Here is a 14119-nt window from a genome sequence, read left to right as displayed (position 1 = left end):
ACATGTATTAGCAAAATGGTTATATAATATTGACAATGAGCTGCAAAATGAAAAACAAAGCTAAAGCAAAGAATTAAAAGAAATAACCATACATACAGTATAAACGGCTATGCTCATTTGATCTTTTCTTAGGTGTCTTGTAATTCAGATTCAGTGTCATGACAGGAGGAGGAGTTTAGCACAGACACTATAGAGCTGTAAAGATGAGCTACACTGTGGAGCAGCTGCTGTTCTTGCCAGTTTAGTGAATGAACATGTTGATCTACATATTGATACTGCTGTCATCAACTGAAGGTAATATTGTGTAAATGCATTTTATTGCAGTGGAAGTGTTTGAAAACTAAACTTAATGCAACTTTAATTTGCAGGCTCCAGAGCCACAGAAGTCATCACTCCAAAAAGTGAGAGAGTATTTGCACTTGAGGGTGACAATGTGACTCTCTCTTGTAACTACAGCAGTTCTGCTCGTGGAGTTCACTGGTATCGCCAATACGCAGGCTCACCACCACAGTTCCTTATACTGGAAGATTCAGGCGTAACTACTGAAGCTGATCCCCCCGTTCCAAGAGTAACCGTCAATCACAGAAAAGGAGAGCGGCATGTGGATCTTATGATCTCCTCTGCTACAGTATCAGACTCTGCTCTGTATTACTGTGCTCTGCAGCCCACAGTCACAGGAAACACAGTAACACTGTACAAAAAACTGTTTTCATCTGCTTATCAAGCCTTAAAATGTACAAACCACAGCTGGACTCAACAACACAAATGTAAAAAAAAAAAGACATAAAACTTTAACTGATACTATAGTGGAATTGTCAAGTAATTGTTAAGCTGGCTTTACGGGTACACTGCAAAAGTTATTTTCATATTCTGTATTTTGTCCTGGTTTCACAGACAGGGCTTCGATTAAGCCAGGATTAGGCTTTAGAATTAGGACATTCAAGTTATAGCTTTTTTTAAACATGCCTTTGAAAAAAAAAAACATACTGGTGGCATCTTGAGACAAAACAATGGCACTGACATATTTTAAGATATATCAGCGCAAGCAGCTTTCAGTGAAACCAGGGGTTTGTCTTGTTTTCCAGTACAAATATCTAAACATTTTTATACCAAGATACATTTACTTGACTTAAAGGACAAGTTCGGTATTTTACACTTAAAGCCCTGTTTTAAGATCGTTTCTGATGAAATACCACGGTTAAGATTGAAATTTGGACACATGCTGCTGTCCCGAGAATTTTCGGTTTCTGTGGTTGCACCCCCACCCACCTCCACAATGGTTGCATATGCACTGGAACAATCCTTCATAAAACGCATTAAACTTTAGTTTACAAAGATGTTAAACTCACCAAGTGGTCAGGGGTGTTCACTGATATGCTCACACAAAAATCGCTGCAAAAGATGCTTTCCAACAGGTTTTATCGTAGTTTTTGTCCAACTCCATTGACTTGACTTGGACAAAAAAACACTTTTTTCAATGTACAGAATAAACTGAACAATTGGTTTCAGTCAGTAACATCAAACATAACTACTGAAATGTATCTATAAAACAACTGTAATATAGGCCTTGATGCAAAGTCGCAGATGTCTTTTTAAACTAACCATAAAAAGATGTGTAATCTTTGCTTAAATGTATAAAAAATGTAATATAAATAAATAAGTAGAGGGTAAATGATCATCATGAACAGTCACTATCATCAGAGAGAGATGATGATCAGCTTCATAACTTCAGAAGTTAAGGGGAGGTGCAAGCTGGAGACACCTTCTGCCATGATGAATTTACTTCAGTAACACTTTGTCCTGCAGATGAACTAAAACATCCTCCTGAAAATGATGATGTTTGTTTTGGCTTTGTTCTGTTGTCTGGCATGTAAGTATTTCAACGCTCAGGCCCAGGTACCTTTTCTGCTTATTTGTATGTCTTTGTTGTCAACATTTTGTAAAATGATGGTAATCTCATCTGCAGGTGTGAGTTTTGGGAATGTCATCACACCAGTTGAAACTCATATGTTTGGGACAGAAGGGGAGATTATAAGACTCTCCTGTAGTTACTCCTCAGCAAGAAGTTTATTTTGGTATCGCCAATATCTTGGATCGGCTCCTGAATTTCTTTTCATCATTCTTGAAACCAGTGGGGAAGTTTTACAAAAATCTAATGTTTTGGATCAAGATCCTCGATTCTTTGCGAAACTGAATAAAGAGAAAACCCATGTGGATCTGGAGATCTCTTCTGCTAAAGTGACAGACTCTGCGATGTACTACTGTGCCCTGGAGCCCACAGTGACAGGAAAACAAACTACACTGTACAAAAACCTCACTATATTTTGGAAAAGTATTAAATCATACAGGATATATCTACTGACATTTTATTTTTCAATATATAAAAAGAAAATCCAGCAAACCAAAAAAAAAAAAAAACTCATTAAAACTTATTTGCTTCATGTTATAATATAATAAAATGTATATAATTATTTAATCTTCATTTCAAACTTAATTGTAAGCATATCTATATCTATATAGCCTAATTATCAATATTCTTTTAAATGTGTAGCTATGTGTGAATAACATTACAAAAGTCTTGTCTGTCATTGTGTGAGATGAATGGTGTAAATCTGAGTAGGAGGAGTTTTGCACTCATTGTGAGATACAATAAAGAACTCAACATTTCACAAGTCTCTTTGGATCATCTGATGTTTCGTGTGTCTCCTGTTCACACCTGATTATTGAGCCATCATGTTCATCTATTTAATTATATTGATATCATCAGCTCAAGGTAGGAGCAAAGGCTGGATTATTCTTTAAAAAAACATAAGTATAGAACAAATTTAGTTTGTTCATAAATAAATAATGATTCTCTTATTTAAACCTGATTACTATCTCAGAAATGCTTTTTTAATAACCAAGCTAATAACAACATTGCATTATTAAGTATCTTGATTGCATTTGGATGGAGAAATTTGAAAGAGGATGTACATTTCACTTACATTTTTCTATTCTTTTTGTACGCATTAACTGCAGGTTCCAGAGCCACAGAAGTCATCACACCATACAATGCTTATGAATTTGCTGTTGAGGGTGACAGTGTAACACTCTCTTGTAGATACACTGCTTCTGTATCTGTTCGAGGTCTTCACTGGTATATCCAATATGCAGGTTCACCACCACAGTTCCTCATACTGGATTACCTTGGGTCAGTTACTAAAGCTGATTCAGTTGCTGGAATCTCAATCCATCACAGAAAAGACAACAGCAGTGTGGATCTGAAGATCTCCTCTGTGGCTGTAACTCACTCTGCGGTGTACTACTGTGCTCTGGAGCCCACAGTGAAAGGAAATATAGTGCATGCTGTACAAAAACTGCTTAAATGGGAGAAAGAAAGCGAGAGGTGGGGTCGAGGTTTTATGTAAAAAAAAAAAAATCACACAGATACCACAGATATCAGCCTATTCTTAAGAAGTTCTAGTTAAAATATTGTGGCTGAAAGACGAAGAAAAACTGTACATATCAGTTTTATGAAGACATAAAACATAAGGATTTGTGCATGAGTGTGAGCACAACACTAAAGTGTTTTGTATATAAAAACGCATGTCAATAAATGTAACTCAAACACAGACAGCACATTTTAACCCTCATGTGGTGTTCGGGTCAATTTGACCCGGAGAAGATTTTCTTTTTCCCGAAAATACTAGTTAATGTTGTCGCTTTGGACTGAAACTTAGTGACTTTGTTCCCAAACAGTATAACTAAATCTCAGTGTTTTTTTGAAAATTTTCTTATTTTTTTTGTGGGAGTATTGTTACCTTGTTACACTTGTGGTGTTCCCGGTCAAAAATGACCGGCCTATAAAAAATAGCTTATAAGTCACTCATTATACCATATTTTCACCCAATCTTGGATTCAATCTTTTTGTCAACTTGTTCTCTTTCAATTAGGACTGGTTTTATATTTCTGTTTGCATCTGATTAATCGTGGGCCTCATTTATCTGAGAGTAGGCATCTCATTTTTTGAGTAAAAAACAAATAATTTATGAGTAAATTGGGAAATATGAAAAAAAAAAAAAGAAAAAAATGGCTACGGTTGATCACACTAGTCTACTCTAATGTTTCACCAGGAATTTTGTTTTGAAACTTTTGTTTTGTAAAAAAATATGGCACATAGTCACACTTGTGGTGTTCCCGGTCAAAAATGACCGGCCTATAAAAAATAGCTTATAAATCATTCATTATACCATATTTTCACCCAATCTTGGATTCAATCTTTTTGTCAACTTGTTCTCTTTCAATTAGGACTGGTTTTATATTTCTGTTTGCATCTGATTAATCGTGGGCCTCATTTATCTGAGAGTGGGCATCTAATTTTTTGAGTAAAAAACAAATAATTTATGAGTAAATTTGGAAATATGAAAAAAAAATATGAAAAAAATGGCTACTGTTAATCACACTAGTCTACTCTAATGTTTCACCAGGAATTTTGTTTTAAAACTTTTGTTTTGTAAAAAATATGGCACATAGTCACACTTGTGGTGTTCCCGGTCAAAAATGACCGGCCTATAAAAAATAGCTTATAAATCACTCATAATACCATATTTTCACCCAATCTTGGATTCAATCTTTTTGTCAACTTGTTCTCTTTCAATTAGGACTGGTTTTATATTTCTGTTTGCATCTGATTAATCGTGGGCCTCATTTATCTGAGAGTAGGCATGGTCAAAAATGGTCACAATGGCCGACCATTGAAAGTGAATGGGAGAGACTGAAAATAACAGAACAATTTAGTTTTCAGGAGCATGTTCATTATTTTCATGTACACATATGAGCATGTGTGCTTGCAAACATTGAGCCCTTGGACCTGTGCATGTATAGATACATTTATACACACGCTACCCAGACACACACACGTTAAAACACACAAACTTTTTTGAGTATTACACACATTCTTTTCCACAGAGAGAAATTTGATCCTACCCTAACCTGCATCTAATATACATTTATCCATCTGACATTACCACACACACACACACACACACACACACACACACACACACACACACACACACACACACACACACACACACACACACACACACACACACACACACACACACAACTGGCCGTGACTGCAGTGACCCGGCTTCAAAAGAATCTTTCTTTCATGGTCTTGTTTCATCACAGCTTCCAGACAAAATATTATGACATTTTGTTTTGGAACTGTGAGGTTCTCACACAGAACTAGACAATATTTACAAATATACATCATGTGATAGCACAGGCATATATAAAATGCCTCACAGCACCTTGCTTGTCATTCATTTGTGGCAGCACAATGGCAAAACAGCTCTGCACATGATGTTATTCATCAGATTTTTGACTCAGAAACTAGTGAGGAGGAGGAGGACATGCAGGATGCATCTTGCAGTGAAGATGTTTCTGAAGAGGAAGGCCTTCAGAAGAAAACCTGCCTTGCCTCATAAGTGGGGATGAAGGCCAGGACAAAGTTCCATCTTTTGACCAGAATGAAACGGTAACCTCAGCTGGGCCCTCATCACTGGAAGACTGCTCCTCATCAGTTGTTTCAAGCTCCGTAGCCGATTCAGTGGTGCCTTCCTCTTCAGAAACATCTTCACTGCAAGATGCATCCTGAATTTCCTCCTCCTCACTAGTTTCTGAGTCAAAAATCTGATCACGGCCTGTGTGTGTGTGTGTGTGTGTGTGTGTGTGTGTGTGTGTGTGTGTGTGTGTGTGTGTGTGTGTGTGTGTGTGGTAATGTCAGATGGATAAATGTATATTAGATGCAGGTTAGGGTAGGATCAAATTTCTCTCTGTGGAAAAGAATGTGTGTAATATTTTTAAAAGTTTGTGTGTTTTAACATGTGTGTGTCTGGGTAGCGTGTGTATAAATGTATCGATACATGCACAGGTCCAAGGGCTCGATGTTTGCAAGCACACATGCTCATATGTGTACATGAAAATAATGAACATGCTCCTGAAAACTAAATTGTTCTGTTATTTTCAGTCTCTCCCATTCACTTTCAATGGTCGGCCATTGTGACCATTTTTGACCATGCCTACTCTCAGATGAATGAGGCCCACGATTAATCAGATGCAAACAGAAATATAAAACCAGTCCTAATTGAAAGAGAACAAGTTGCCAAAAAGATTGAATCCAAGATTGGGTGAAAATATGGTATAATGAGTGACTTATAAGCTATTTTTTATAGGCCGGTCATTTTTGACCGGGAACACCACAAGTGTGACTATGTGCCATATTTTTTACAAAACAAAAGTTTCAAAACAAAATTCCTGGTGAAACATTAGAGTAGACAAGTGTGATCAACAGTAGCCATTTTTTTTTTTTTTTTTTTTTTTATATTTCCGAATTTACTCATAAATGATTTGTTTTTTACTCAAAAAATGAGATGCCTACTCTCAGACAAATGAGGCCCACGATTAATCAGATGCAAACAGAAATATAAAACCAGTCCTAATTGAAAGAGAACAAGTTGACAAAAAGATTGAATCAAAGATTGGGTGAAAATATGGTATAATGAGTGACTTATAAGCTATTTTTTATAGGCCGGTCATTTTTGACCGGGAACACCACAAGTGTGACTATGTGCCATATTTTTTACAAAACAAAAGTTTCAAAACAAAATTCCTGGTGAAAATGTTAAGTTGACTAGTGTGATCAACAATACCAATTTTCTTCAGATTTTATTTAATATTTCCAAAATTATTCAAAAATTTTAAAAAAATTACTCAAAAAATGAAATGCCTACTCTCAAATAAATGAGGCCTATGATTATTCAGATGCAAATCAAAATATAAAACCAGTCCTAATTGAAAGAGAACATGTTGACAAAAAGATTGAATCCAAGATTGGGTGAAAATATGGTATAATGAGTGATTTATAAGGTTTTTTTTATGGCCCGGTCATTTTTGACCGGGAACACCACAGGTGTTATAGGGTTTTGAACACCACATGAGGGTTAAAGAACTTTAAAGAAAATGGACAAAACGTGCTGTTCTGGGATCCAACGATAGGGGGCAACATAACCTCACAAGCTTTGTTTTATTCACAATGGACAAGCACATGATGTCGAAATAAAACTCACTTTAAAGCACGCATCCATGTTTCACTAAACCACACCCAGATTATTAGTACAACAGAACTTAACTCAGTCTCTCTGCATTCATTCATCCATCAGCAACACTTCAGTAATTTTATAAAGCCACTTCCAGCATATTTATTAACTTATAAATCAACAATCAATAAATTAACAACAAAAATCTAACAATTAAATTTAATAGTAGACAAAAACGCTCTGATCTTTGAAGAGGACTTCAGTTAAGATGGAGGAAAGGCAGATGCTACTCATAATGCTCATCACAGTTTCAGGTAAATAAATATATAGCAAAAAAAAAAAAAAAAAAAAATCCTTATTCGATCATGATATATTACAATATATGACTGACTGTATATTTCAGGTGGATTTGCTGCTGATAGAATTGAACCAAGAGAAGGAAATACTAATGTTATCAGAGAAGAAGGAGAGTCTGTGACACTGAGCTGCACATATGAAACAAACAGCAATCATATTTGGCTTTACTGGTACAGACAGTATCCAAACAGTGAACCAATATTTTTACTGTATAAAGGTGCTCGGTCACAGAGTGCAAAAAATATACCAGACGGTTTTCAGTCGACTACATCCCAAACATCCACTGAACTCATTATTAACAGTGTAACTCTGTCAGATTCAGCTCTCTATTACTGTGCACTTGAAGTACTAGCCCAGTGATACAAAGTGCCAGAGAACCTTTACAAAAACTCATACAAATGTATTGCTTTGAAGTGTCTTTAATCAAGTAATATCATGCTTTATAAACCACCAACAGGGAATGTGGTAACAGCTGTGAATTTGGAAGGTTATAAAGGTAACATAATGTCATAAGAGTTCGCATATTATTGCTTTTATGTTTTCTCTGTCCTCGTGTGGTGTTGTATAAATTCATAAGGATGTCATTTAAACACTAAAAAAAAAAAACATACATGGCATGCATGATTCTTCAGGTGTCACTTTTGTCATCACACTAGTCCAAACTAAGGTTAAAAAAGGGGCAAATAAAACTAAAACAATAAAACATTACATAAATATGAACAGTACTTCCTAGCAGAGGATTCTTAAACCGTAAATTGGACTCAGCAAAAATGTTATTCGTATACAGTATGTAGTAGGCTATATTAATAGCCTATAACAAAATATATTAATTAGATGGTAATTTATCACCAAGAACACATCCACTGAAGCCAAGCAGGGTTGAGCTTGGCCAGTACCTGGATGGGACACTAGCAGGGGGGCATCACCATTAGGTCGTTGTGGGTCCTAACGCCCCATTAATGAGGACACTACACTGTAATAGGACACAGTCCTTCAGATGAGACATTAAATCGAGGTACTGACTCGCTGTAATCATTAAAAAAAATCCCATGGCACGTATACTCACTCTACCCTCCACCTTTAGCTGGTGTGTGGTGAATGGTGATGGAGCTGCCATCACATCATCCAGGTGAATGCTGCTGAACACTGGTGGTGGTGAGGAGAGAACCCAATTCCATTGTAAAGTGCTTTTAATGTAGTTGTATCTAAAAGTATATAAAATGCTTCATTATTCATTGTAGGATCAGATGTGATCTGCTTCATAAATTCAGGGTTGTAGCTTTAAGGGGAGGTGCTAGCTACAGACACTAGATGATGATGAATAAATGTTTATTTCAGGAAGACTTTGACATGCAGATGAACTAAAATATCACCCTGAAACATTATGCTTTGTTTTTTGCTTTTGCTTTTTTCTCTTGCTTGTAAGTATTTCATCTCAACCCTTAACATTTGTCTTAATTTGGTTATTTCTTTCCTTTATGACATAAAAAAAATGATGGTAATCTCATCTGCAGGTGTGAGTTTTGGGAATGTCATCACACCAGTTGAAACTCATATGTTTGGGACAGAAGGGGAGATTATAAGTCTCTCCTGTAGTTACTCCTCAGCAAACAGTCTGTTTTGGTATCGCCAATATCTTGGATCGGCTCCTGAATTTATTTTCGTTATTCTTCAAGCCACTGGGGCAGTTTTACAAAAATCTAATGTTTTGGATCAAGATCCTCGATTCTTTGCGAAACTGAATGAAGAGAAAACCCATGTGGATCTGGAGATCTCCTCTGCTAAAGTGACAGACTCTGCGATGTACTACTGTGCCATGGAGCCCACAGTGACAGGAAAACAAACTACACTGTACAAAAACCTCACTTACCGTTAAAGCATTTACCATATACAGATATTTTCATGTGCCATTTGGAGGATTTACTGTTAAATATAAAAAAGGTCCAGCAAACCAAAAAACCTTGTACATACATGTTTTCATGTTATAATTTATAGTACTCTTCTTTACAAGCATATAGTTAAAAATGCTTTCTCTGTGTAATTCCTAATTTCTATTTGTCTACATCTAAAAAGAAACATCCCTTTTTCAGGATACAGTATTTTAAAGGTAATATTGTACAATCCAAAAAAGCTTTACGTATCTTTCTTGGAAAGGGTTTAAACAATACTTTTCATGCACCTGTGCAATTAACGTCACAGTTCCAATAACTTAGGACACTGAAAAGACCTTTCCACTAACTCTGAAAGAGAAACAGTCCCTGATCACCTGTGTGAATGTAACCGGTCCTACTCGACCCGCTCCAAGCGGGATTCGACCAGGGTCTCTGGCGTGGGAGTGCTACTGCTAACAAGGACCGTAGCCTCTAGTGTAAGTCGCTACGTGCCTCTTGAGCTCAGGGGAGTGAGGTTTACAGAACACACACAGCTCTTACGGTCCTACGTCCGTTGCACTTACCCCCTAAACGTCACTCAGATCCGGGTCAACAGCACCAAATGTAACCAGTACTACTCGGCCCGCTCCGAACAGGATTCGAACCGGGGTCTCGGGCGTGGGAGTGCTACTGCTAACAAGGACCGTAGCCTCTAGTGTAAGTCGCTACGTGCCTCTTGAGCTCAGGGGAGTGAGGTTTACAGTACACACACAGCTCTTACGGTCCTATGTCCGTTACACTCACCCCCTAAACCTCACTCACATCCGGGTCACCAGCACCAAATGTAACCAGTACTACTCGCGCTAACAAGGAAGCTAAAAACCATGGTTGATAGCAAAAGTTGCTAGCATGCATCTTGAGGCCAGGGGAGTGAGGTTTACATCCACAGCTCTTACTAGCCTACGTCCGATACATGAACATGTGGATGCTGTAGGGAGGCATGAGGACTGCAGATGTGGACAAAGCAATAAACTGCAATGTCCGTAATGTAAGACGCCTAAGACTGCAGTGCTACAGGGAGAAACGAAGGACAGCTGATCGTCCTTGCAATGCCTAGTTGCAGTGTTATAATACGCCCCCCCCCCCAAGACGTGGTCGAGACTCGAGAACTTGCAAATGCCTTGGTGGAAGAGTGGGTGATCTCACAGGAAGAACTGGCAAATCTGGTGTAGTCCATACATTTGATAATGAAATGCTGTCATATATTGTGAGATGCGGTCTGAATGTAGCAAGGTGTAGGAAGTGCATAACTCAAGTTTTGTGCGATACCGTAGAACCATCGACATTTCCCACAGTAAGTCATTACCATAGACCGCACAATGCAGTGAGGCAACTGAACAAAACATGCTGTTCTGTGTTTTAGCAGAAGGGGGCAGCATAATACAAGTGAAGATTCACCTTCCATTGGTCAAACATTTCCCTGACATACAAGCTTCTGCCAGGCCTCAAGTATTTGTTTGGAGCATGTTTACTCATTTAGCCCGGCTCCCAGAGAATAAATATGTACTTGTTTTGTAATTAATTTCTCAAAAATTTATTGAGTTATATTTTGTAGAAATAATTGTCAGTTTGAACTCAAGTCTCAGTTCTACCAGAAAGACTCGGGAGAGAAGATACTGTACAATTATGCATTTTATTAACAGCCCAGCAAGCAATATATGCAATAAAGTTCTTTGGCGTAGGCCCCGTCTGTAACTCGTGATCCGAGGGTACGGATACTGCATTTCCTGCCTGAAGATGAAGGCAGGGGCGCAGCCGACCCCCCTTGGGGTATTGGAAGGGACCATCCTGGTGGTGGTGGGAAGGATGGAGGGAAGACCATCTTGGTGGAGGTGGGGAGGATGGTGGTAAGTGGAAGCGTCAGCATCTGCGAACTCAGACGAGTGTAAGTATGGATCTTTTATACTTCTCGTATTAGAACGCGATTGGATAGATGAGAAGGTAATAAATGACGTAACAATTGAGTCTTCCTGGCAGAACTTACGCTACGCTTTCATTTCTTATTTTATTCTGTGCCCTATGTGGACATATTTTCCTGTTCGGTTCTAGTGAAGTCAGTCCTGACAAAAACTGCAAAAACTTGCTTGTTTTATCTAATTGTGCTCGCAGTGGTTGTTTATTATTTTTAGAGGCATGGGGCCATGCCAAAGGAAAAGTCTCCAGGAGAGTTTAACAGTGGCCAAGATGAAAAGAGTCTTCCCAGAATTTATGACTCACCTGTGACCCATACCAAAGTAAGACATAGAGGCCTGGTTTCACAGACAGGGCTTAGATTAAACAAGGATTATTTACATAGCTTTTATAAACATGCCTTAGAAAAAAAAAGAAAAAAACATTACTGGTGTGCATCTTGAGACAAAACAATGGCACTGACATTGTGCAGAAACAAACAGTTGAGTAAATACTGGTCATTGCAGTTGATGGATGATGGAATGATCTTACAGATTCTGGCTGGAGAATAAACTGTTGGAGCACACACCTAAGTATTGTGGTGGAGTATGGGATGCTGGTGAGTATCGCAGGAAAAGACAACACACTTGGAGAAACACAACGGAGAATAGCAGGTAGCCTGAGTATGCTGAAGATGATTCACATCCACAAAAGATCAGGAGATCACAGTAATAGGTCTGTTTCCTAATCCAATGCTAGACAAGTGGCTGAACTGAGGTGTGTGCTTTTATGTGGTGGTTGATGAGGTACGTTAATGAGTGATCAGAACTCTGGTTATTGTGATCGTTGAGTGGTGGTGGTGAGAGAGCCTGGTGAACCTGTGACATCACTAACCACACCCACAATATTAGTGCACAATGGAACTTCAGTCGGTGCATTCATTTACTCCTGAATATAATGAACACCAGTTTCATTCACAATATAAAGCAATATTCAGGTAAAAAAAAAAAAAAATCCAATAGTAATAGAAATACAAACCTGTGGACTGCCAACATGGAGGGACATATGCTGCTCATGATTGTCATTGTTACAGGTAAACTGTACTAAATCAGCTGGACAAACAACATCCCATTTTTATATAAAAGCAATTATCACATGATGTTTTTGTTTAATATTTATCTATTTTATAATTGAAAAGACGCATTTACAACAAGTTTTATTTAAATATAATCCACCTGATCAGAGATTACAGAACAATTGTTTTAATTTAATTTCAGGTGTGTTTTCTGACAGCATTGGACCAAGAGAAGAAAATACTAATATAATCAAGGAGGAAGGAGAGTCAGTGACACTGAGCTGCACATATGAAACTAACAGCAATTATGTTTGGCTTTACTGGTTCAGACAGTATCCAAACGGAGAACCTCAGTATTTACTGTGGGAAGGTGCTCGATCAGAGAGTGGTGATGGGGATAAATCAGACCGTCGGTTTCAGTCAACAACATCCCAATCATCCACTGAACTCATTATTAATAAAGCAGATCTGTCATATTCAGCTCTCTATTACTGTGCTCTAAGAATTGTAGCCCAGTGATACAAAATGCTTGAGAGGCTTTACAAAAACTAAAATACGCAATGTGCTTTAAACAGTCTTTAATCTATAAGCATCAAACCACAATTTATTATTTTTTTTGTAAACCACAGCTCTGGATGTAACAGTGTGGCAACACCTGTGAATATGGGAAATTATTTTTTTTTTAAATTGTACAAAAACACAAAAAAATTCTTCTGATGTATGTATAGTTCTCTGTCCATTATCTTCAATAGATTAAGCGGATCTGCATAGTGGTCATGTATAATGGAAAGAGGAGGAGTTTAGCACAGACATTAGTGCTCAGATGTAGGTAACAATCAAGCAGCTGCTTGCTTCCTGGCAGCTTGTTGAGTGAACATGTTCATCTATATTATGATACTGATGTCGTCAACTGAAGGTATAATATTGCATTATTTAAGAAAAATATCACAATAAGGAAATTCAATGAAATGCATAATTTAATTTAATTGTTCTTTTTAATGATTTTTGTTCCAATGTTAAATACACTAAAAGATTCATATATTAATGTTGTTGTTTTTTTACAAGATGTGTATATGTCCTAAACTTAATGCAACTTTAAATTACAGGGTCCAGAGCCACAGAAGTCATCACTCCAAAAAGTGAGAGAGTATTTGCACTTGAGGGTGACAATGTGACACTCTCTTGTAACTACAGCAGTTCTGCTCGTGGAGTTCACTGGTATCGCCAATACGCAGGCTCACCACCACAGTTCCTTATACTGGAATATTCAGGGGTAACTACTGAAGCTGATCCCCCCGTTCTAAGAATAAGTATCAATCACAGAAAAGAGCAAAGTCATGTTGATCTGGAGATCTCCTCTGCTGAAGTGTCAGACTCTGCTGTGTATTACTGTGCTCTGCGGCCCACAGTCACAGGAAACACTGTAACACTGTACAAAAAAGCCTTCATCACAGCATCACTGTAGCTAGTCTGCCAATGATAACACCATCCAGGAATGTAGGAGTACTGTTCGTGTTCGATGACCAGCTGAATGTCTGCTTTTCCCTAAATTGGATGAATGGTTGAATTAAGTTCCATGAATCATCAAAGTAGCAAGATAGAAAAACAAACCTGTGAATGTGTCTATCTGGTGAGTGATGTCACTAACCACACCCATTTACAAATACACATTAAAACTTCAACATTCATTCAAACCGTCAGTGAAAACTTCTTCATTCACATGAAATACAAGGATTCCCTGAAGTCCTTCATTGCAGTGTCTCTTATCCCAGCGAACATAATTT

The 14119-nt window shown here is 37.7% G+C and overlaps 3 gene segments (V, D, J or C); all 3 read left to right on the top strand.

Moving 5' to 3' along the window:
• Positions 1 to 216: 216 nt before the first annotated feature.
• Positions 217 to 787, top strand: LOC130071587 (Ig kappa chain V-VI region XRPC 24-like). The segment is given in 2 exon segments: positions 217 to 294; positions 369 to 787. Coding segments are annotated over 2 exon segments (465 nt in total).
• Positions 788 to 2698: 1911 nt separating this feature from the next.
• LOC130071586 (T cell receptor alpha variable 14/delta variable 4-like) lies at positions 2699 to 3407 on the top strand. The segment is given in 2 exon segments: positions 2699 to 2773; positions 3019 to 3407. Coding segments are annotated over 2 exon segments (429 nt in total).
• Positions 3408 to 13211: 9804 nt separating this feature from the next.
• Positions 13212 to 13800, top strand: LOC130071585 (T cell receptor alpha variable 14/delta variable 4-like). The segment is given in 2 exon segments: positions 13212 to 13251; positions 13442 to 13800. Coding segments are annotated over 2 exon segments (399 nt in total).
• Positions 13801 to 14119: the final 319 nt, after the last annotated feature.

This window comes from Rhinichthys klamathensis, unplaced genomic scaffold (assembly GCF_029890125.1).
Source record: "Rhinichthys klamathensis goyatoka isolate OS25496 unplaced genomic scaffold, OSU_Roscu_1.1 h1tg000446l_1, whole genome shotgun sequence".
NCBI lineage: Eukaryota > Metazoa > Chordata > Actinopteri > Cypriniformes > Leuciscidae > Rhinichthys > Rhinichthys klamathensis.
The sequence above is the reverse complement of the archived record's forward strand: the minus strand, read 5'-3'. Positions and strand labels throughout refer to the sequence as shown.